This window comes from Centroberyx affinis, unplaced genomic scaffold (genome assembly GCF_046629955.1).
Source record: "Centroberyx affinis isolate AG114_WGS23_722 - 3 ecotype Tasmania unplaced genomic scaffold, CSIRO-AGI_Caff_v1 ptg000108l_1, whole genome shotgun sequence".
Lineage (NCBI taxonomy): Eukaryota > Metazoa > Chordata > Actinopteri > Beryciformes > Berycidae > Centroberyx > Centroberyx affinis.
The window spans coordinates 39309-65326 of NW_027278810.1; the positions used below are offsets into that span (position 1 = coordinate 39309).

The 26018-nt window shown below is 42.4% G+C and overlaps 1 protein-coding gene across 1 annotated transcript; it reads right to left on the reverse strand.

Moving 5' to 3' along the window:
* Positions 1 to 1836: 1836 nt before the first annotated feature.
* nr3c1 (nuclear receptor subfamily 3, group C, member 1 (glucocorticoid receptor)) lies at positions 1837 to 23109 on the reverse strand. The gene is made up of 9 exons (XM_071525171.1): positions 22844 to 23109; positions 20937 to 22198; positions 10609 to 10775; positions 10259 to 10375; positions 9822 to 10103; positions 9216 to 9360; positions 8176 to 8306; positions 6769 to 6926; positions 1837 to 5948 (listed from the first exon to the last, which is right to left on the reverse strand). The coding sequence occupies exons 2-9, from the start codon at positions 22187 to 22189 to the stop codon at positions 5796 to 5798; spliced, it is 2406 nt and encodes an 801-aa protein (XP_071381272.1). The 5' UTR covers positions 22190 to 22198; positions 22844 to 23109; the 3' UTR covers positions 1837 to 5795.
* Between the last annotated feature and the right edge of the window lie 2909 nt (positions 23110 to 26018).

Consider the following 26018-nt stretch of genomic DNA (forward strand, 5'->3'; position numbering starts at 1 on the left):
CTGCATATTAGAATGGCAAGCTCTCTCTCCGTATTTTTAAAAGGAAATTAAAGACCTATCTTTTTAATCTGGCTTTTAATTTGGAGTAATGTTATAGCCTTAGTTTTTAAGTTCTAATCATTGTTTTTTACTTTTATCCCTGGTGTTTATTTTATTGTATTTTTATTTTATTTTATTGACTCTTATTTATTGATTGTTTTTTTTATTTTTATTTTTTTACATTTTATTGTTTTATTGTTGTAATTTTGTTATGTGAAGCACTTTGGGCTGCATGTTTGTATGAAAGGTGTAATATAAATAAAGTTGAGTTGTTAAAGGAATAGTTCACCCAAAAATGAAAATTATGCCATTATCTACTCACGTCATGCCAGTTGAAACACAGTGATTTGTTAGTCCATTTAACACACAGGGAAGTTTCCAGCAGCCTCAATCCAGAACAACTGAAGTCCATGGAGACTGATCTTTAGAACTCCAAAAAGAGCAAAAAACACACCAAAAAACGACTCCATACAGCTTGTGAAGCATAATCCAAGTCTTCTGAAGCCAAAGCTATCACACACCCAGACCTCTGCGTCCGTCTATTTCTGCAATAACTGCACTTATGGCTGTGTTTACTCTACTAACGTTAACGTTACCACTCGTTGCTTCGGGAGACGCCATTACTGTTTGCCAGCGGCGGCCTGTATTTCACGCCATCAACTATGACGCAGTCCCTGATTGGCCCGGTTACATTGTAATTTCAGGAAATCGATGTGGGCGGCTAGAAGTCCAGACTGATCCATGGAGCGAAACAGAATGTGAGGTCACGTGATCAGGATGGTCTTACCAGGCTACGATTTATTTGTCTTTTCACTAAAGATTTACAATATTGTGTTTTTTTTTTACAGTTTCAGCTTTTGACACCAACTTTGTCCTTTGGCTTCTGAATTGAGTGCCTCCATCCTCTTTAAATGGAGTGGTGTGCCTTTAATGCTGGTGTGCATTCCTTTCCAATTTCTCATTAAAAGCTATAATGCATACATGATACTCATTTTAAAGGTCAAACTTGCAAAGCTTCAAGGACTCAGAGGAGAAGAATCTGGCTGCTTTTCCTCCCTGCTGTAATTGCTCTGGGCATTAGTCATGTTAGCCAGCATCATGGTGAACTCCGCTATCTCATCTGTCAAATCCACTCGACATCATTAGTCTCACAGTGCGGCATAGAGGCCGTGAGACAATGTGACTTCATTAAAGAGGCCCTATTGTAGGAATTCACCTTTTCCTCTGTTTGTACAAAGACTTGATTGTCTCTCCTCACTAAATAATTGCTAAAATACTTCCAAGCAAGCAAGTTTGGAGTATTTGAACTGACACTCCCCCCCCCTCCAAAATCATGAAAACTGAATATGGCACCTTACGGAAGAGGATTAGGGCCACATGTGAAACATTTGTTTGAGTTCTGAGATTAATCTCAGAACACAGAATTCTGAGGATGAAGTCAGAATTCTAAGATTACATTTTTACTTCAAACTTAGAATTCTGACTTTATTCTCAGAACTCAAATACATTTTTCACGTGGCCCTAATCCTCTTCCATAGAACCTTTACAATTTACGGAAAGGGCAAAATGTGTTGACTGCTATAAAAATAACTTTATGCTGATAATTAACTCCCCAAACACATTACTTGAGAATGTGAATGAGATCAGTCAGTCAGTGGACTATGACAGTGTCTCTGCACCAGTCAGTAAACCAAGCGCCAGAATGGAAAAGCGCATTTATTTGATGAACAAGTGCTTGCTGTGATCATGAAAAGTGGCTTACAATGAGCTTACCATTTCCATTGTTCAGAATGGATTTAATATTATGGCATACATCAGCATACATTTGGTTGTTTTGAAAAGTACCACACAGACATACAGTTTGACATTTAATCAATGGAGGAAAAGATCAACAAGATTCACACTACAGAGGAGAAATAATACATCGGGTATAGAAAAACTATTATTTTGAGACAAATACACCACATTTTCTTTACAATGGATTATATGTACATAATCGAATTTTTTAAGCAAAACAAAGCTTCAAAGAAAGCATATACCAGTGAAACATGATCTGCCCTTGATAATTCTCAAAAGTTAATGTCTGCATATGTTTTATACAAAATAGATTTTCAAACAATATTTGGGTAGTGCAAATTTTTAGATTCAAGCTGGTTGATTACTTTCACAAACAGTTTGTGTGTGAAAAGACTGACTCCTATCCTATTCACAGTATTACACAATTTGACCAAAGCCGTCACGTTAGAATACAAAATGGGTTAAAAAACAAAGAACTGTACATTTGTCTTCTAAGAGCTACCTTGTCTACACTGACATATGCTGAATTTGTCTGTACTTGCTTTGGTCACGTTGTAGTCAAACATCAAATAGGCTTTTTTTTTTTTTGTCCAGTCTGGATGAATTGTTTACTGACACAAGTGTGTATTTCCTGAAAAATCTGGCCTGCAGAGATAAAGTTAAATGTGAATCTCCTCAATGCGAATAGCTTATATCTGAAAAACATAAAAAAAAAGGAAGCAATTACATCTTTTCATGCAATAATGAAATATGTATATGTAATTTCTATTGCATATTCAGTTGTCCTCCTCAAAAATGTACAAGAAGAAAGTAAGCAAGGACACATTTTTGAGCAAGGAGAGGCAAGTGTGCGGTTTCATATACCTGTTTAACATGAACAGCAGCAGCAGCGGCAGCAGCAGCAGAGATTTGGAGACACACTGAATGTGAAAGTAACCCATGAGTCACCCTTACGCTGTTTGTAAGGATGATTTTCAGAACTATTTTGTATAATCACCAGAAACAAAACACAAGCATCCTTTTTCAGACATTGGAGGAGTGAGCATGGCTAAAGTGGAAAAAACACTTCAGATGATGTAGGCATGGCAACGCACACCTGAAACTTACCTGATCTGTCAAGTGAACTTTTTCCTGACTTAAATACCATAAAACACACAAGCACACAATTTTGGGAATCCAAACTCAATGTTTTTGGTTTTTTTTACAGTCGATACATGCCATGGAGAACACGGATAACCACATATGCACCAGTCATCAAATTTCAACCAATGACAACCTGAGCATGGGAGTTGTTCAACATCGCTGATGAGTAGCTTCATAATTGTTGTTGGCATAGAGTGTTAATGTGTTTTCCATCATTACATGAGTAGACCGATGAGGGAGAACAATTACATGTATTCCATGTTTAATGCACTAGTAAGAACTGTGTAGCGACAAAATGCACCTTTCAAAATTGCTCAGTTGATATATTTATCCAATTACTTAAAAAATAGACAGTGCGTCACCTTTCCTATGCATTTCTGTCAAGAACATTTTTTTTGAATGAAACAAATTCCCCTTGAAGATTCACATTCATTTTGATACCTGGATTATTTTGTGCTTGAAACACAAAAACGAAATGACAGAAAGGGTATGAAGGACACTGATGACAAACAGCAGACAACCAAGTGCTAAATTGATGAAAATGAAAATGTTGCAACATATTTCAAACTCCCACTTACTTTTAAAACAACACACAAAGAAAGGGTTACTGATAGAACTAAGTTATTCTATGTAATTACACAATAAACGTGCGTATTCCTTGTGTTAAAAATAAAGCTCAGTTATTAATTAATCATTTTATTTCATAATTACCCCAATCCGTGGACTGAAGGTCATATAAATCAAAAGTTTTTTTTCCTTTTCTTGCATCAGACAAATTCATAAGCTTCAATGCTGGGACACATTTGTCTCCTCTTCTGATATAAACACTGACATATTTTCAAAATGATTGAAAACAGACAGAAAACAAGAGTTTGGCACTGAAATAGTTCCCAGAGAATGGAGGATCCATTTTGCCTGCCTCCCTAGTCAGCAAAGCTACAGTTTCACTGTGAGATGACTTGACGAGGTGGGTCCGATGCCAAGTGCTTTAAAACATTGGGGTTTGACTACCTACCACACATACACACACATATGCAAATATACTAGGCACACACACACACACACACACACTATAAGAGCTGACGTTAAGACAAGGTGCCTAAAGGTTGCTAAAAGGAGCAGGGGGCTGAACGGGGGTTTGAGGTGATCAGCAGCTGTGTGAGGTTTTACCAGATAATTCATCTGCCAACATCTGACCCAAAGCCCTGTACAGGCAAGCTGTCATTCATACAAATTGTACATTTTAACAATGTAGCAAGGTACGATGCGTAGGCTTTCGATAATAAACTATCCAAACCAGATGCGTATTGACAGCATGCGTATAAAGAGTCTATGAAGGGTCATCATTGGCAGAATCGTGACTGCATGTTAGGTTTCTAATCCACTAAACAGACTGTAGCTCCCTAAAAAGAACTAAAAATAAAAAGGACGGTCATTTTCCCATCAGTTTGAGCCAAGTTAGAACCACAGAAACCAGTTCTCCGGGTTGTAAAAATGGAATAATCCTCTGAAACAAACAAAACAAAAATATGCTCTCTCTATTCTGATTGGTAGACGCAGATTTCTATCACATTCCAGTCATTATACTATTGGGTGGGGTGGGGGCAAAACAAAAAAAGGAGCGGTTCTAATAGACAAGGTTCTAACTGCCATCTATATTCATCTATTAGAGACTGGTACAGCCTATCAATAAGTCTTTCTTCACAGTCTTTTAAAGCCTTTAGCAGGGTTGGAAGTGCTAAGATCACACTTCAGGAATTAAAAGTGTGCGGGAGATGTGCGAGAGAGGAAGCAGATTGTGAATATTCACTTCTACACACTGAGGATGACGGAGCTGCCACTTCGAAAGATAAACACAGCTATTGAAAAAAAAAAAGGAAACCTGCAACTGCATGTAAATATAAAAATACAATCAACATATGATGAGGGTAGACCATGATGGATTTGAGAGGAACAAGCCTGGAACAGGTGAATGGCTAAAATGAGAGTTGAAGCTAAAAAAGGCACATATTTTTCCCTTTTATAATAGACGTGTGTAAACCTGGAAGAGGTTAGCTTGAGGGAGAAATCATCCTTTGAAAAGGTGCACTTCCTAAAAACAATCCAACAGAGTTTCATGTTACGTCCAAAGTGTTAAAGCAATAAAATTATGCTTCTGAAATGACTGTTTGGAAAACAAGGATATTTTTTTCCCCCGTGTGACTGATATCAACATACAACCTCCTATAAAAACTAAAAGAGGAGCACACAGTCTAAAAACCTATTTAATAGCATGTTATTAATCTTTGTTACCTTCCCAGGTAACAACGACCTGGAAAACTGTATAAACTGTGACATAATTTGAAAATGTAGAAAATATTATCATAACCTGTACATAGATATTTGCTTTATCTATTTTAGATATCGTTCTGTATTTGAAGGTAAGAAACCTGAGACAACATGGATGGTTAGCCTATTTCACTCAGTGATTATCTTTTATCTTACAAAACATTTCCTACTTGTTATGCACTACATCTTCGACCGCTGAACAAAACAAAATCTCTGTGCTCTCACTCTCCGTCTCTACACAAATATCTACCGTCTCTCTGCCCTCTCCCTCCGGACCCGTAAACCCCTATAAAGTTGCATACTCGCTCCCAAAAACACCATTCACTCTTCTTCTCCGATCACCTCCCTCCTCCCTTCTTCCTCTTTACTGTCTTTTCATCTCTGCCCTGTTCCTGTCCACTCTCGGGGGGTGGGGGGGTGGGGGGGGTGGTGGTGGTGGTGAGGTGACGTGGTGGGATTTTAAGGCATTGTGTCTTTGAGGGGCACAGTCATCTCTGGTGGAAGAGGAGTGGCTTGACGCTCCCGGCTTTGAATTTTGGTAACTGGTTGCTGATGATCTCTGCCAGCATCTCCGGGAACTCCACGCTCAGGGATTTATTCACAAAGGTGTAGAAGCAGAAGTTGAGCAGTCCACCAACCATCTGGAGACGCACAGTGGAGAGCACATCAGTAAGTTTACACACACATAATCCTATCTTGTCGAGTCAAGTCTATTTATATCACCGTTCATCACAAGCACGTCTCGAACGACTTTACAGAGAACAAGCCTACCTAGATTTTACTAATCAACAATCAATCGCAAAACAAAATGATGCAATACAGTATGCAACACAATCAAACACAAGGAAACAAAGCGCAAGACACAAAATATCATGTTGGAAAGACATAAACCAACTTAACATGCCTAGCCAGCCTTGACCTGATCAAGGCCATACTCTGATTATAGCAAACGCCACTGTAAGGCCTTACTCTGTTTATCTTGAATCAGAGTAAGGCCACAATTGGAGTAAGCATAAGCCGATTTAATTTTGTTGGCCTTGTAAACACCACAGCCCAATTTCAATCCGCTCTTTTAAATGTTTGCATGCATCAAAAAGGTCACAAAGAAAGCCGAACCGGATGTGGTGGCGGTGTGTTTCTTTATATCAATTACAACATGATTAACACGCACACTTATCAAATGCTGTGTGTGTACATTGTGACATCTTCTAAATAAATAATAACCCCGGGTTATGGGGGGAAATTACAGTTTCTTTGAACCATTTTTAAAGTTTCTTTGAACCATGTAAATGCTTAAATTCTCCAAACTGTCACCTTAATCCGACTATTCACAGGAACAGCAGTATTGTGTGTGTGAGGATTAATTACAAAAGCTGCTGAGTGTAAGCAGTCAAACACTCGCTGATATATAATACTGATGTCATAGGATGCATTTTCTTCTGCCACGCTGAGTGTCTGTACCTCATGCATGGAGTCGAGGAGCTTGGTGAGCTGGTAGAAACGCTGCCAGTTCTGGCTGGAGTTCTCCTCCCGCTTCACGATGGCCTTCCCCAGCTCCTTGATGTAGGACATCCTAATCTCATCGAACACTGCCTGGCTCTTCAGGCCATCCTTTGGCACTGCAAGAGGGAACGGGGAGGAGAGATACGGGGTTACCATCTGGGACAGAGGTGAGGCTAATGTATTGTGCTGATGAGGTGTTGTTAGTGCAAATACTAAATATTAGCATGCGACTTTCAGTTTGAATTCCAAGGAAGGGGCATTTTTACATTTAAAATTATAGCTTAAGTCCTTGCAGTCAAGAAAAACAAAAAGTATGAACACGTATCAGGTAATGCTGCACTCCCAATAGGATAAAGTAGCACAAACACTCAAATGGAGAAGAACCCGCAGGGATAAAACCAGCACAACCTGAGGAAGGCTCTGTGAAATGTCATGTGTGTTTAGGCTTCCTTCTCTGCTGCCTCTAAATACATTTTAAAATCAACTTGAGCACAATTTTTGTCTCTGTATGTGCTTCCCCATTTGAGTGTCTTGCACTAGGCTACATTTTAAATTACCAAAGATAATTGAAATCAGAAAAAAGCCAAAACAAAACAAAAACATCGGCAAGGGAATTTCCACCAGCGATGGATTGAATCCACTGGTGATCCCAGATGCATTTTGTCCAATTTCCTTAACTCTGAATCATTTTATTCACCAAGTACAATAAATGTACAGGAATTTGTCTTGATGACGTTGACGCAGGAACATACAGACAGTTCAGGTGGCAGTCATAAGTACATACTGACACACATGGTACAGGGACAACAGGAGCTCATACTCAGTATGAGAGGACAGTGTAAGGCATAAAATACAGTAGACTATACATCTACACAGATTCAGCTTCCCATCACAAAGTGCATTCGGGCAGCAAGGCATGCAGTAGGTTGCAGCCAAAGGCGAAAGTCCATCAGTGCACTGGAGCAACTTGTGGGAAATAATTTGCGAGCCTTGTGGAGCATGGAGATAGTTCCTCAAGACAAAGTGGTGCAGTGTACTAAGGCCTGTGCACTCATTAATGAGTAGTGGAAGCAAAATGCCTAGTGTATGTGCAGACAGTTTTGATTTAACCTTTATTTAATCAGGCAAGTCAGTTAAGAACAAATTATTATTTACAAAGATGGCCTGGCAATACTTGGGAAAGTGGTGTAAAGTGATGCGAGGCCCTGTACACATGTTAACATTAACTTTTGGCATCTCTGCTTGGCTAGTATTCAGTTGAAGTGATGGGTTTTGTAATGATGGCATTAACACGGCACCAGAATCGACATTCGGTGGAGACAGAGGGAGCGGGGCGGTTAGGCGGTGTGAGAGCAAGAGACCAACCTGTGCTGAGTAGCAGCAACACCTTCATGCACAAGTACTCGTCGTGGGAAACCTGCAGCCTGACGAACTCGCTGGAAATCTTCAGCATCTGTTCGCACTGGTCGGCCATGTAGGGCAGCTTCATCCGCTCCCTGGTGGAATCAGGAAGACAGGAGGAGAGAGAGGCTCTTACTCACCACAGACTCAGGGTTCTTTCACACATTTCCTCCCCTAATCAAATTCCATAGCTATTATGTTTTGTTTTTGTTTTCAGTTGATTTACAGGGCTGCACTTGCTGTCAGTCGGGGAGCTGAAGCAGTTTCCTAGGATATACCTCTTGATTGAATGTTCAAGTTATTTTGCAGCAAACAATTTTCGATTATGGTATTTTAATCAATCTTCTGGAAATGAGCTACATTAGTTTATAGTTGTAGAAGGGGTGGCAGACTACAAACTACATGATACTGTTCAGCTTGTGTATAAAAAAAACAAAAACAAAAAAACCCCCCACAAAAACCAAAAACTCAGTAATATGGCTATTGCAGCCCTAAGCACAGAAACCCTGCAGACTGCTCACTACTTTCTGTTTACAAAATGAGTCCTCAAGTCCATAAGAAGGATGAAACACTGATTAGTGACGACAGCTGACAGACACTGTTTGATTCTCGGGAGATAAGACAGAGAGAAACATTGTTAAAGGAGTACAGACCTGCACAGATATACATGAACAAACAGACGTGTGGACAGACAGGCTGGAGGGATAAATTCCAGATAATTCATGGCAGTTAGCAAACATTACTTGATTCTTGTGAGATGAGATGGAAAGAAAGATCGCGTTTGGCAGGCCCTGTGATTGTATATTGCTACTTTCAAAATGAATAATCATAAAATACTGCATATTGGCAATACGTGATTTCACTGGAAGACCTGCTGTAGAAAATAACCTGGATTATCATTTTAGCCATAACTGTGCAGCGCTACTTTTGGTACATAGATGAACAGCTGAAAATGAACATGTTAGACAGACAGGTGGATAGGCTGGCGAGGGGACGATACATACTCATTGATGACGAGGTCTGGCGCAAAGCAGAGCATGTTGCCGTTGCACTGCTGGTAAGACCTCCAGCCCAGGCCAAAAGACATGAGGAAGAGCCAGGAGCACTGCAGCAGGGTCATCTGGTCATCCAGGTGCAGGTTCCGGAAACCTGAGGGGAAGCATATGAAAATACTCCAACAACTACAACTACTGCCACCAATACAGTGGTGCTCTGATAATACAGTCAGTCACAACAGATAAGAGCGTGTGGTGGTGCAACAGACAATGAATGAAGACCAAATAAAAATCTGGCAAACAAGTTGCATGTACACCAATAATCTGATTTTAACCTGGCTATACTTTGACAGGTCATTAAAAGTGTAAGCACAACCTGATTTTCTTCAGTCTTTCAGTTTATTTGGCCATGTGAAGACTTTAACCCGAGTTAATTCGGTTTTCCAAATGTGCCATGTATCAAAGTCACAAAGTCACAGAGGGAGTTGACCCAGATGTAGTGTTAGTGTTTGTTTGCGCAAGGAAAACATTGTTATCTTAATCAAACTAGTGCCTGACTATAGTCTATCCTCACTAAAGTGTGTAAGCAACTGATGAACTGAGATGCTCCCTTACCTGGCAGAGCCTTGGCCCACTTGACGGCGGAGATGACCTGCCGGCCGCCCAGCCTGTTGAGGGTGGTCATGAGGCGGGTGGAGGTGTCGGGCAGGGTGCTGTCGTAGCCGGCGTAGATGGTGTCCGGCTCGATGGCCTTCAGCAGGGACAGCATCGTGGGGACGAGCTGCGGCATGGACTTGGGTACGAGGGAGCGCGCCTCGGCCGGCGGGGGAGGAGCCAGCTCTACCTGGTTGTTTGGCTGGATGCCCTTTAAGCGGTTCAGCTTCTTCGTTTTACGCGCTGCGTCGAGAGAAAACAGGGATGGGTAGCGGGGGAGGGGCAAAGAGTAAAAGACACAGAGAGAGAGACATGAGCAAAAACCCATGGATAAAACATAGTGAGTGAGAAGACTCAAGGGTGTGTTGTTTGGTGTTACACGTGCGGTTAATGTGTACCTTCCAGGTTCATCCCCGCCATCAGACATTTGCGGAAGCGGCAGGCTGGGCAGTTCTTTCTTCTGATCTTGTCTATGATGCAGTCATTCCTCCCTGCACACAGGTAATTATGTTGCCCTAGGGGGAGACAGGAGGAAGATTAGTCTGTTATTTACATTCTGCTGTGGAAAACAGTCTGGGGGAAATAACAAATTAGCTGCAGTGTTTCCGTTGTAATGAAGATCATGCCTGCGACTTCAAATCATAGTAATAACTTGAGTTTGAGTGACGTGACAGAGTAATGACAAATGGGACTATTGCAGGCCATTAATACACCAGTGAAAATGTAATGATATCTCATCACTTTGTACCTTCCACTGCTCTCTTGAAGAAGACCTTGCAGCTGCCGCAGGTGAGCACGCCGTAGTGGCAGCCTGAGGCCTCGTCAGAGCACACCAGGCAGATTTTGTGAGTGGTCCCGCTGGCCTTCCCCTGGGTAGAAGATGAAGCAGTACCCCCTTCCTGTCTGGAGGTAGAACTGAGAGGAGAGGACAGAGACAAGGCAGAGAAATGTTAGGGAGATTGGGTCGCTCTCAACAAAATGGACGCACATTTGAACTACAAAAGCATAAAAATAAACACGACAATCTTGACTGCAATTATCAGTTGGAAGTGTCATGCCAAGATGATTATAATCACGCATTTCACAAATCAATTGTTAATCTGAGGATATTTAACACATGATTCTCTGAAGCCGTTCCATAACGGTGTAAATCTGAAGCAGCTGTTGCAGTTGGGAAGAGCCATGCCTAGTTTAGCCCTTCTCCTGAAAGCATCCTCTCAGTTTTAAAAGCTTAACTTGAGTTCACATATTTGCAGCTTTGCACTGAACCCTTTTACAAATAAACTAAACATGAGCATACTTCCATCAATCAATGTGTCCCTTGTTGTCTTCACGTTTTCTAAATTCAACCTTAGTTCCCAACATCAAAAGAGAGTGAGAGTGCCACTGTGTCCGGTTTAGGCCTTTAGAGTCTAAACTATCTGAGGACCTGTGGTCAAATCATAATGTCAGTGGCTGTCAATGCTTTTCCTTTGATTGAACCACAAATGTTCCTGGACCCAGTCAATAGTGGTTTGAGATGGACCAACTCAAAACTACCACTAGAGGACGCCTGGCTTTGCTGCATCCATGCGCCAGAGGTCCCCACCCCCTTTCTAACCCAGTGGCCACAGAAACAACAACGCCCACACTGAGAGGATATTGAGCCTGAGCGGCGCAACGACCGTGTCTGTCCGTCCATGTGTCAGCCCGTTTTCCACCGCAACGAAAACAAACACGCTTCATTTGATAAGAGCTGTTTTGAATTGTCACTGCCACTGCCAAGCCTTAATACACAGATTGGGCCAGGGGAGCTAAGTTCACTGTTAGTTATATAAGATGAGGTTATTAACATGAAAGCAGGCCAGGCTCAAAGAGTCAGTGGGCGTAGCTGGATGGGAAAACCTGACTGAAACATCAAAGCATGGAGTCCAGAAGCAGAACAGAAACCCCATCAGTCCTCTGAGGAGTCTGACTGGCCACGACAGCTTTCTGAGTACCACTGACACTGTAGCATGGTCAATACAGATGTCAGGTCTGCGCCCATTTTCCTTCTCGGACTCTCTATAACTGCGTTCTACTTGTTTGTGAACTTTCATTTCCTGAGTCTTGGGCTTTTGGGTGCACCCTGCCTTGTTTGGTGCATCTGCATCGAACTCTGGAGTCTTTACCCCCTTATTTTGGTTGGTTTGGGGAGGTGAGGACACCACAAAGTGGGGTGTTCACTAAACAGCTCCCTCCTGGTCCGCCTGAGAGAAGTGAACTCCATGCAAACCCTGGAGCCGATTGTTTGAATGCAAAGGGACTAAAGTCAGGAAACGGCCAACAAGTCAGCACATTTAAATAAAGCTGGTTGTCTGATTTTTGATAACATTTCCCTGAGCCACATCTTGCCATATCTTTCCTGAGCCATATCTTGCTATTTATAACTTAAAGTGAAAATGAAAGAACTCTTTCTGTAGACTTCTGCATGTTAGGATTCAACATTTTGCCCAAACAACAGCTGACGTGCACAGCTACATGGGAATGCAATGGGAAAAATCCAATGAAATATTGCAACAAATGAATCTGAATCCAGCAAATCCAAATGCACTATGGGGCTCATTCATAAAACTTACTGGCAGGTTTAGTGTGACGTTTGGGGCAGATAACGTCATGGTAGGGTGTTTTCTCATTCAGAAACGTGAAATACCGGGACATTATCAGTGTTATTGTTTTCCCCGTACTTCCACCCCTTTTGTTCATTTACATACTGCGATTCACAAAAGCACACTGCACCGCAAAAAATACCACCTGCTCTAGTCAGGCGGTATATTGTAGAAATTAATGTTAACTAATAATTCCAAAAAAATCAATAGATAAAGTTACATTGTGTCCCAGGGCATTAGGCCTAATTATCATAGGAAACATGAAAATGTTTAATAAATATGACTCACACACTGGCTTTGCAATTATGAATTACTGCTCTGATTGCGGTTATAAAAGCCAGTTACCATCTGATTTGATTAAGTTTATCATGATAAAAAAGAGAAGATGATCATTAGCACATCCCATAAACTTTTTATTAGCTGCTACAGTGAAGTAGAGCTAAAGTATTTAAGAAAGAGAACGCCGCACACTGCTGCCAATGCTCCCATACATTTATTTATCTTACAATGTTTCAATAGGTCTTCATCAAGTGGGTGACATGTCTATGCTGACACACAGGTGTGGACAAGAGGTTAAATATGTAATGCTTAATTAACATGTTGGTTTTGATTGGCTCTCTCCCGGGCCTACAGCTGAGGATAACACAGCGGTAATGTGGCTCCGTCACGCTATGCACACTGTGGTAAATTTATGAATCAGGTAAAATTACTGGGTCACAGATTTTGGGCGCTGCTATTCTGTTACCGCATTGTTTTATGAATGAGCCCCTATATGTGATAAGATGACCATATTCTTTAGTTGCCTAGGCATGAACAGAATGTACCCTCACACAATATACCGTTCCGTGATAAAAAAGAAAAATGGAGCTGAAAAGTTTAACACATGATCACAATAGTATGCCCACTACCTGATAAGACAAACTAATACTGGATGGGGCAAAACTCAATATCACAATTTCATGCCCATGTAGCTGGGCTTCTTTAAGTCCCCCATGCTAAGGAAGAAACATGCAGAGAGCTTGTTTTGTATATTGTTTTATATATGATTCAATTCCGATGCTGACACTTTTTGAATGACAGACCAATCACCCTGTCTTTGGATGCAGTGATGTGCATAACACACGATGTGCATGAGTGTGAAGGATGCACTATTTACCAACAAGCACCAGATTGAGCCATAGCTAGAGGGGCGGTAGGCTGAGATCATTCAAACATTTGCTCAACCAACATGTTTGAAGGCCTGCCATTTGGAACACAACCAACACTCTCTGGTAAACACAAATAACAGCAGCTGGGGTTAAGGGTTATTTATACATTTTATATACAAGGGCTGTGCGGCCACGATGACGCAATCAGAATGCCATCTGTTTGATCACATGATCGATGACAGGAGGTATTTACATCCCCTCGCAGTGAGAGATTTACAGGCTTTCCTTAATGCAAAGCTAAGAGAGTGGACCAAAGGGGACACACACACACACACACACACACACATACACAAACAAAAGCCCTCCAAGCCCCCAGAGGAAGGCGTGGTCACCGCAGGGTGGGTGGGGTAGGCCGATGTTTTCTAAAGCGTGATGTCACAGGGTTGGGGTTGACCAGTTTGCCCTTCACTGGTCCAGTGGGATCAAGGCGAAACGCGTGAGCAGGACAGCTTTACTATGAAAAGGCTTTAGGCTACTGGGCTAAATCCAATTACAGCAGTATTGCGCTTGTTCATCCACTACTTCCAACAACAAATTAGGCCTAGAGTGGCTGCTCTGCATAGCCCACTTTTCACAGCTCTTGTTCATTCGTTTGCTTCTTCATTGCTCTACATGGTCTGCAAGTAAAGGTGTTGCTTGAATTTCCTCCGAACTCAATTTGGAGATCAACCGATGATATTCACTACACCTCTTAACACTTGCTGTGACACAAGCCAAAAATCTGTTATTGTGGATTGTTAGAGGCACATCAATCACAGTTGCATGACAATGTGGGGAGACCGAATTTCCTCTTTTTGAAACCATATGTTGAGCTAAGCGCCTGCCGTCTACAGGAAGTTCTTGCATTCCCTCTGAGTTTACTATCGGTCACAGCTCAGCTAGAGCACAGAGGCACAGAGACTCACAGACGGGCCTCGCCTTCAACAAGAGAGGGGCACAGAAAGTTAACTGCTTGGGTCTTTAAAACTGTGATCAATCAGCCTGGGTTTAAATGAGGCAAGCCACTTCATGCACTTACGATAATGCCCGTGGCCCACTGCCCTGCTTGACAATTCATAATCTCCTTTTAGCCATGAGTGTCAGGAGTACTTCGGTAGGTCCCTGCTCTCTATACTCTAACCTCTTTGTCAGTTCAGACGAGCAGCAGTTGGAGCAACATCACAACATTGCCCAGCCGTGTCTCTATAACATGATATGGAATGTGTTTGCGCTTGTGCGTTTGTTCCACTTAACAGCCTACATCATCCTACTTGACCTACTTCTGGCCAAGTCAGTGCAGAGATTCACCTCCGACAAAAACAGGAACATGAAATCTGGTTGCTAGTGGTCTCTGCAACACATCTGGTGAGTGTGGTACGGTCATGCTCCAAAACAACCAAAAAAACAAAGACAAAAACAAATGGAGAGAGAGGGTCAACGTGGAAAGCTGGCTAGGTGGTGGAATAAATGCGTAAAACCTGCAAGGCTGCGTTATTGTAGTGATTATCACCGTTACTGATGTGGGTCAGCATTGCACGCACAGGCTCATCACCTCTCATATGTTAACCACCACTCTCTGAGCGTGAAAAAGAGAGCAGGGGAGGAGCAGAAGGAAGTGCTCCTTCCCCGAGGTGAGAGCCACCAAAATAGAAAAGGGGAACTGGTCCGCTTGCTCTGAATCATTCTCACACACACTGAACAACAACACAGCTTTGATGAGGGAGCAGACAGACTGGGCTTGTTTAGTCTAGGCTTGGACTGGACTTATCTAAAATAAGACAAAAGAAAAAAAAATAGAAAAACCGAGATTCCGCTTCTATTCCCCCTTCTAATAAATCAGGCTCTCATAAAAAATATAGACCAATTCTCATCTCATTACATAGCCAATTAGTTCTTTATAGGTACAAGGAAATTGTGCAGCATTTTCACAAAATGATTTTCACTAACACAAATTAATACAATGGAAATTAATTATAGTGCCTCTTGCAGCTGTTTTCCATTGACACTGGTGAACTGCAATGGCCACCGATTTGGTCCTCCATCTTTAAAAGCTCCCTCCCTCTGCGTTACAAACACAGACCTCTCATGCTCCTGTCAGTACGGGCCTAGATACTCTCATTGTCTGCAAGGAGCCATCGCCGCCTCCTCCTTCATGCTTTACTGGCAAACTCCTTTCATTAACAGCTGAGTTCTATAGCCAGGAGCAGTAGCTAGTGCTTGGCTTCAAACATCAGAGGGGAAGACTTAACCTAACCCATGGCTTAGCACCAGAAAAATAACCCTAAGGATCCAAGTTTCCATATTAGTTTCCATAATAAGAGCAGTTAGTGACTGTGCGTAGGTGTTAGGTGGCTTCCTGGGTTGTAAAATGAATTGGAGGCTTGCTGCTGCTGTGTGCACCACCGTAATACCTTCAGCTGGATTGCATACCGCTGGAAGTGGGAGGAACCCACTCCTAAAGTTTGAATTTGCTGACTCGCCAACTGTAAAGTGGCAAAACGAAGAAAAACAAAACAAAACAAAAAAAACATAGGTTTAGCTATAGTATCTGAACCTCAAACTGGGGAATTTCTGTAACCATGTTCAGTGTCAACACGTAACAACAACAAAAATAGACAAAATAGCAAAAATGCGGTTACAGGGGTATGCGGTAATAACGTGAAAGCGGTTGGAATGGCTGGCATTTGATCTGGTGCGTTTACCCGGCGCCAGCTGTGGGGAGGCGGGAGAGAAAGTAGGTCAGGAGAGTGAGAGCTTCACGGCAGCGCGCTGTGGTCCGCCTGCCTGCCACAGCACTCATGACACACCCACATGCACACACACATGCGCACACCTACACACTCTTGCATACTGCATAATGCAAACCAACACACATCTCACACACAAGCACATATATTCACAAGTAAAAATCATAAAAAGGTAATTTACAGTGGCTCATAGCTTCTGCTGACAGTCAAGGTTTCTGCCCTTGGCTGCGGGAAGGAAGAACAGCGGCCGAGGAGAGAGAGAGAGAGCAGGGAGAAGAGAGAGGGCGAGCGAGGCAGGAGAGGTGAGGGCGTGCCAGAGCAAGACTTTGTGGACTGAATAGAGACCCTGTTCTGAGCTTACTCTCAAAACACTACGCCAAGGCTCAGCCTCAGACCTAAGGCTATTCATATATCAAATATATATAACAACCTAAGAGTATTCATACATCAAATACGGAGCCAAACCACAGCTGATACAGCTGATAACTTTAAATAGACACTGAACCAAAAGTTCACTAACTCCAGTTCAAACTATCTTAGCAGATCATGCTCTGGCTTTTCATGTCACACCAGAATTAACCAGCAGTCCACATTTTGCCTCCAACAACTGGCCTCTAACAAAAAGCAATCTAGTACTAATCAATCATTACCCTCTCTTGAATTATGCCCTATACAGAGATAAGCAGCTCTGTGTTGTGATTTGAGGCCTCTGCCTCAAATCAAGGCCCATCCCTTGGGTTACTGCAGTGGTTTGATAAGGCTCTATATTCTGAGCAAATGGTCTGATTGTTTGAGTAATGGGGCAAAATAATTACCTGATAAATACCTGATTTCACTAGTGAGCTTACCCACTCAAAAAGTAATTAGCACAATCAGCAGGTCGTTACAAACTCCTGCAGACAAAGCAGCTCTGATGCACAGGCCCAGGTAAAGGGCATCAGTATTTCATCAAGAGAATGCAACTATTAAGAAGATTGTCCAAGAAATTGACATAAATAGCTGTAGTTTGTAGGTTTTTTGTATCGTATGTAGGATGGGGGAAAGCATGTGGGATATTAATGGCATTTGCTGTGATAGACAAAATGTCAGCAAACTGCTTTAACACAGCATCATGTGTGTTGAGAATCTCCTGTCAAGAGTTTTTTGTCCTGTGTTTTGTCCAGTAGTGACTCATAGTCAATTTCCAAAGTTGACTCAAAATTCCCATGAAGTGAAATTCTCTGGAATTTTACCACCGTAGTTAAGACATTGCAGGACTTACTCTTCAACCTGCCCAAGCGCTGGTCCAATAAGTCCAGTTATGACTGAAGTGCAGGCCCTGGGCCAGCGAGTGTTACTGTTTAACCCTATCGCATGCATTATTGTCAGTCAGTTATTACTGCATTAGGTAATATCTGCCCAGCTAAGAAGGGAAAATACAGTGTGGCATGAAGGCCAACATCCAATTAGGATAATAAATGGAAAAACTGAAAGCTAAGTGATGCATCCATCTCTATTGTGAGGACTTAAATGAAAGCCTGAATGAAAAAAATAAATCATTCAAGTCTAAATGGAATGAAAGACTTTGTATTCACATGAAAACCTGAATGATATATTACTTACAAAACATGCACGACATTGACAGAAAACTTTATGCTACAGCATACAGAACACCGCTTTGTCCGAGTCTCGGATATCAACAACTGTTTTCAGTGAGCCAGATTTATTGCTCCCAAATACCATGTTCCTGCATTGCACACATGATCTGGCCAACAGCCTCTGAGAAATTCCACTAACCTACACTGTGTGCATTATAAATTAATGTCTATGTGGATCATATGGTCCAAAATGTCTCTGTTTTGGCAAGCAGCCCTTTATAGTCTGAGGAACAAGAGAGGGGTTCTACTAAAATCCACAGCAGGATACGAGGCTATGGCATTATTATCTGACACTGAAAAACTTACCTCCACACTACGGCCTTGGTCTATCACAGACCAGAGGAGGAAATACCACACTAAAAACAAATGTTACATAAGACAGGCCTACTGACTGTGCTCTGTGATGATTATCTACCGTACCTATCGTTCCACATTTTTTGCCCATCCAACAATGCAGGGAAAAATTTTAAATTCAGCTCAACATTTAGCAGGTCATGCCACTTCAAAAAGAACGATCACACAACGAGGGCGTAGATTTCCAAAATAACAAGAAACAAAAGCATGCCATTCTCATTCCCAGTTGTGTCAGAACCGGTCGCCTGTGACGGGGCATTGAGTCAGACTGTGAAACTGTGATGCATAAAGTCTCTGAACGGAAAAGCAATGGAAAAACAAAACGGGAGACATGTGATTATGCCATTAGTGCCGGCTCGTTGGACTAATGATCAAAGAATTATAGAGCATAGAGCACCAAACCCTGGGGCTATGGCAGGTATACAGAGCCAGGCCAGGTCCATCGAGCCTGAACTTTAGTGGGCGGCAGCAGCATATAGTTGCGTGAGAAGCTGGAGGAGCTGGCGACCTGATGCCAACCCCCTGACAGCCTGGGAGCGCCGCAGCCCGGCGCTCAGCTAATTCCAAGCCGCTAAATGTCACACAGGTTGAGGTGAACAGGCACCACACAAAACAAACTCCCACTCAGCAGGGACGCGCGCACACACAGAAACGCTAAGCTCACACACACACACATAAGCCAATACCCAAACAGACACACGCCCACACAAAATCATGTATGCCCACACTGCAAGCGCAGACATAATCCAATACTCAAACACACGCACACACACCTCTAAAGAACACAAAGACAGGGTGATTAAAGCCACATGTGAAATGAAAATGAGGCATATCTTGTGTCTTGCCCCATCTGTTCCTGGTCACCAGGCATTAGGATGGCTGTCAGACATTTATGAAGATGGTACGATCCAACAGTCTCACGACAGTAGGCTCTCAACAATATTACCAAGCATCATTTGCACAAAAAACTCAAATAACAACCACATCTGTGCCCTGGCTGTCATAACGCATTTCTGCATGTCATGCTTTGAGACATCGGCTGGAAGCTAATCACTCCCCGTCTGATACTGCGAATCAGACAGGCGTGAGTACACAACAACGGAGACAAACAAGAGGAGCTTCTGAGACGTGTCACTCTGTCACGCCAGTTGGTGAAGTATTTCTATTGAGCTACTGCACCACTGGGCCCCAAAGCTAGCTATACAGGCGAACCCATAAAAACCTAGAGGGCAGCAAAGAAATAACTGGACAAAAGACACTTTGTGGGCCCCATGGTCCCCATGGTGTCTGACTGGACACGCTACATGAAGCTCTGCATGTGTTTTAGCTGACTGTGAGCCCACTGTAAAAAAAAAAAAAAAAAATCAGAAATAAGAATCAGCAATATTACATGAGTAAACCTGTGGAACAAGTAACCTATTTTTCTTCTTTTTCCACCACATGAGGAACTTCCTTCTTGTTGAACAACAGGCCTGAGCATTCCATAAAGGCCACAATTCATTCATCCCGATTGTTGAATGAACCGTCTTCCCTGCTCCTCGGGGGACAGATGTGCTCCGAGTGAAGTTGGATCACTCAGACACAGTGCACCTCAGGTTTATTTTTGGCATAATGCAACAGGAGGATCGAAGGGATATGCCCAAATGACCTCACGAAGCCCCCATAGAGTGGATACTTCCTGTCAGAGACTGACTGCGGCTGGCTGTAGCTAGTTAGTAGGCCAACGAACTGTTGAATGGAGTGGGTAGAGGACCTGTCAAAAATAAACCATGTCTACAACAATGACAAACCTGACCTGTTTAGGAGAAAAGCTTTGACTGCACATTGGAATTGAGGCACACCACAGAAAAAATATAATGCTCAGGCTTGTGTAGTCTGTGAGAAAATGATTCTACAGTTAAATGTCTGACTTGGACAAAAGTGGAATTCCCCTGGCCTTTTAACAGCGCCTCCTTTCTCTAGCATTTAGGGCTTACTGCTGCAGCTGTGTCTTGTACAGTACAATGCTGTGGGATGTGGCAATTTCTCTGCAAACATTTCTTAAGTGTAGTGTGAGACAAAATGTTTTGGTATAGAACTCATAACAAAATTTCTTTCAAATAATTTGGAGGCAACAGAACTTCTGTTGCAAAGATAAGGAATGACAACAGCAAGACCTCTGATTCAAACATGTTATAGGCTACTATCAATTAAGAATATGTTTCTCTCTATACAACGAACAAAAAGATCTGTTGCATGTTGATGAAAACTTAAAAAGGTAAGCAAGAAAGGATCAACACAACAAAATATGAATCAATATAATCTGATTTGATAAAGTCAGTCATCTTGAAATGTAGGGGGATGATACCAGATAATATTCTTGGGTTCTATCATATATTGTTCATTCAAACAATGACATAGCATTTTTTTCTGTGTACAGTTGATCATTCCCCTCTGTGATCTAAACATAACTGACACAGGCCTCAACCCTGTGGCGGGGCCAGATCACACCACACCGCCGCTCAATGAGCACATAATTCCTTACCTGGTAAAGCTGGTGGGGAAAGAGGGGGAGCTGGAGAAAGTCTCACTGGCCCTCGGCACTCCCGAGTTGTCCCCGATCACCTGGCCTCTGTTCCAGGCCTCACCAATGGTCGTCAGTGGGGGATACAGGGTGAACACTGGCTTCTGATCCTTCTGCTGCTGAGCTCCACTGCTGCTGCAAGTCGGGGTGCTGCTGGGGTTGATTCCAAAGTGGTAGCTCTGTCCTCCTGAGGTGCTGACCCCGCAGATAGAGATGGGGCTGGGGCTGGGCAGGTCTGGGGAGGATGTGCCGCTCATTTGGCAGTAACTCCGGCCCGCAGACGTCTTCTCCTGTTTGATCACTCCTGGGGTGCACAGCTGAATGAAACCGGCGTCCTTCTCTTTCTTCACCAACGCAGGCAGAGTGGTCGTGGGGGTGAGGGTGGCAGTGGTGGATGTGCTAGAGCTGGACTGATCCTGACTGGGGCTGATCAGGCTGCTGCCATTGAGAGTGGCAGAGCTGGTGCCACCACCATTGCTGTTCCCACCCATGGCAGGTTTGTTGTCCTTCTCCGAGCCAACGTCCCCAAGCAGAGAATCATCTGCCAGAGTGGACAGGAAGGCATCATCCCCTACATAAAAATCTGAGGGGGAGCCAGTGAGCTCAAAGTCCTGGAGCAGGTCCAGGGTGTTGTCATTGAACAACTTCTGGTTTATGTCCACATCTCTCCCAATGTGCCCGAAGGCATCATGATCCAAGTCCATGGGATCCTGGTCTCCTCTATCCATGGAGAAGTCCTCTGTTTTCATTGGGAAAAGGTTGGGGTCTGAACCCCCAATAAGAGAGTCCATGGAGGAGGAGTGGGTAAGGTCTGCTATGCTGGCTTCCAGCTGGGAGAAATTTTCCCCCAAGGTGTAGCGCCCAAGGGTGGTGGGCGTCTGTGTCTGAATCTGGAGCAACTGCTGCTGCTGGGTCCTCTGATCCTTGGTCATCCCCCTGGGCTCTGAATCGTCCAGCAAGAGCCCTACGGTGGCAGTGACGGAGGCAGAGGTGAGCTCCTCCGGAAGGGGGCTGTTGCTGAGGCCGTTGGGCACGTCTCCCGGCTGCATCAATGGGCTGGATGGAAGTACAACAGAGGTGGCAGAGGTGATGGACATGGCACTGTGAGGAGCTACTTTTAAGGGAGCTCCCTCCTCCGGGCTTTCAGTGTAGACCAGTCTGCTTAAATGGTCATCTCTTATATATGCTATTTTCTTCACTCCTCCTTTATCCATCTTTTCATCCTTCATAGACACAGAAATAGAAAGTCAATAAACAGACAGGGTGAGTGTGCAGAACAATTACACTCAACAGTATTCTTTCCAAAATTAATTTAAGATTAGCAAGTGTGCTAGCTATTATGGTGCTAAGTTACACTGTCTCTTGAAATACAGTCAGACAGATTGTGCACATGCTAAGAGAAATCAGCTAGCTCAAAGACTGGAGAAAGTTGCCACGCACGGCCCCTCCGCGCCCTTGATAGTTAATGTAGCTAACGTTAGCAAGAACGCTAGTTAACATTTCCCGGTGACAAGATGTTAAGATTAGACTATATGGACAGGTAAGGCGAACCTCGATAAGGCTCATTTAAAGCAAATCAAAATCACCACGGTATAGACTACAACTGATATGCACGGTGCAGTAAAGTTAATCTAAGTCTAAGCTAAGCTAACGTTAGCTTAGCGCTAGCTGTTAGCCTGCTAGCTAGCAGTGTGGCTACACTACTTGTTAACATTTGGTTCGAAATGTCGCTGACAGACAGTGATATTAGCCTGCTAGCCACCTAGCTAACATAAACCTCGACTTGGACCCCCCTGCCAAGTGCATACTGAAATGTGTACAATCTTTGACTTTGAATCAACACGCAACTAATTAAAGCGTATAATTACCCTTCAAATATTTGATTGCTGATTGATGTCCACAGGTCATCTGACAACATTGTTTTGGTTGAAAGTGGCTATCAACAACACGAAACACTGACTCAATGTTTACTCCTCACACGTCGTAACCTACATGGTTAGCTAGAAGGAAAATAACACATCGAATTGAATCAATTTTTCGAAATGTTCTGTATGATTTCGATCAAGCTATAAAATAACATGCGAAATGCATGAGGCAGGCTAGCTATGGTGATTCGCAGCTAGCCATTAAGAAAGTAGGCGCTAACCTCCAGGAAAAACATACAAAATGGAGAACTGAGCAAGCCAACCCCGTGGCTGGCCTGTTTACAACACGCAGTGCGGCCTGCTGGCGACAACGGCTAACTGCAATTTGTTGTGTGCGCGCAAACTCCTGTTTGGAGAATTGAAAATATACTTATATAATATAAGACAATTAATCTATCTACATCATAGCAATATTATCATTCGATAGCCTACAAATGTATGTGTTATCTTGGTTAAATTCATTTCAGTGCAATTCAATAATACACTCTTAATACACACAAAGGGCATGATCAAAACAACAGGCCACAGCCAATAATGAGTACAAAGTACAAGGGCAATCGAGGCAAAATAGTATTATAAAACGGTGCTCATCAAAATGTGTAGTGTCTCTTCTTACATGATTGATTATTCTCGTTGGATATCGTGGGGCAGGCAGCGGACAAGGGCAGAAATGCAAACTATGAATGGACAGCGGTGTGTATTCATCCATGATGCCATAGCCTTTGTTTATTGTCTGTTGGTTGTAAAATGATGACGATGATCTGAGAGCTGTGCCAGCTATCGGCTGCTTGGCGATGGGACTGGAGACGATTTTTCATTTGAAATGAAAAATGCCCTAACGAAAAACAACTAGGCTACACTAATCCTATAACACATTTTAGAATGATAGGCTTATGACAACAAAACTATAAGCACCTATAGGAATTTTATGGGACTATTGATACTAGTGATACCATAAGAGATAAATAATAATAATAAAAAAATACCATGAAGTATAATATAGCTCTATATATAAGGTCAACGTGCAGACACACCCATAGGTCCGTATCAGTATTATAGGAATATTACAGTGATTTCCTGTTAAGGAAATGGAAACCGGGAGATGGTTTAGCGATAAGTCACCCTGCAAACTATGTAGCCTATAGCTCAGTGCACAGAACAACGTGCGGGGCATGCACACAGAAATGCAACATTATCTGAAGTAAAAATGAGAAGCTTATTGTCCTTCAAATCAAGTTATTGCAGCACTGTAGCCTAATAGTAGTAGTAGTGGATGTGCCTAAGTTTTGTGAGCATAAATAACACAACATTATCTGGAACATGGAGCAAAACAACACATTACAGACATTAGACAGCAGACAGATGGGTCAGAGTTACACAAGCTCTGTCTTTATACTGTAGAATCCACCTGGCCTAAATGATTTAGATTCACTTAAGTCTGTAATCAAGATGGTTTGCATTTACATTTTAGACATTTAGCTGACACCTTTATCCACATCTGTTTACTTGTATGGTAGTGCTTTCTTCCTTATACCATATAATAATTTGAAGTATCCCCTGTTACATTGGCCATATGAGTAAACTGGGATGGCCTCATTTGTCATTATAGGCACCATTCAAATCATTGCAAAGCATTCAAATGAGACAGACATGATCTGATTAGGGAAAACATAGCTAAGAATACAGAGTCAGTTGTAGTCCTTTGGGTCCTGGTAACCATGGCATAAATAAGCGTATAGTGATAGGTACAGTATAGAAAACTTTATTTTCTGCTTTCTAAGACTGCTTGAATAAGACAAAATACTATTTTCGCTGCTATTCTTCACAAAACAGAAGCACTTGTTTTCTGCACCTGCTATTCCATTTATCCTTCAGTTTGTGCAAACAAATTATCATTTGCTAGTTCAAATAAGGTGCTTCTGATATGCTGAGCTTTTCTGATTGAATACTTAACCAGACAAAAAATAAAATGTATACAATATTAATTTGACAGCCACAACTTCCATGCTCTTCTAAATATTGTACTGCCCTCTAGGGGCTCAAGAAGACACTCAAATTCATTGAAATGGTTGCAACCTAAAACAATGAATAAATATTAGCTTATTATTTATCATTACTGGGCAAATGGCTGCTATATCTCTCATTGTTTAAATTTGTGTAATGGAATAAATATTTTTCATGAGAGCAAGAGCCTACTTTTGGGGAAAGCAAATATCTTACATGGTCATTTTGATAGGCCTACAGCATTTAAGCAATGACTGTCTTTATCCAAGTAAGAAGAGAAGTGATAGTGGATATTTTGCTTCATTTGTGACTTAATCTCATTATAAACTGCAAAAATACATTTCATTTATCAGGACATGCCAATCCACATAAAGGTCTCTTTCCTGTGAAAATATGAGTGGCTGAAATGTGCCCGGGGGAAGAGAAATTAGGGCAAGGTACTGCTGTGTGCAGAGGCATAATAACCCTGCAAAGACAAGTATTTGGTTTGAGCCTGTGTCACTTTCAATGGCTTGTCCACAAACCTACACACCGTTTAGGCACGATGTTATGAGCCAATTTTGTTCAGAAGTGTAAGTTTCCCAATAAACATTTCAGCATTTGTTGAGATTCTGGAATGACGTTCCTGGAAAAGATTCTTTGACAACTATTTCTCATTTGACAGATCTGATTCTTACATGCAACACATCCACCTGCCCTGCCTCAAAACTTGTTCATGTGTTAGTATTTTTAGCATACTGGTGAGCCACACAGCAGGTTATACAGCAAGAGCTTGCATAACCCACAATCATCTATTTAATGTTATGGCACATACAGATTTTCTTACTTCACGCTCAGCTGGGACCCATATTGTCTTACATTATTCATGCTGAAGTTGCATGAAATTCAACCCCTTCCAAAAGATAGAAGCTAACCTGGGAGTACCACACAAACAGGAAGTAAAGTGAGGACAGGAGGCAGAGAAATTGGCTCTAATGGGAAGATGAGTGAGATGAATAAGAAACAGGCTTTATAGCACACATGGGAAGAGATTCATTCCCAAGCAGGGGAAAGGAGACAAACACTGAGCCACGCTACTCCAACACAACGGATAAATCCACATGTATCCATTTGA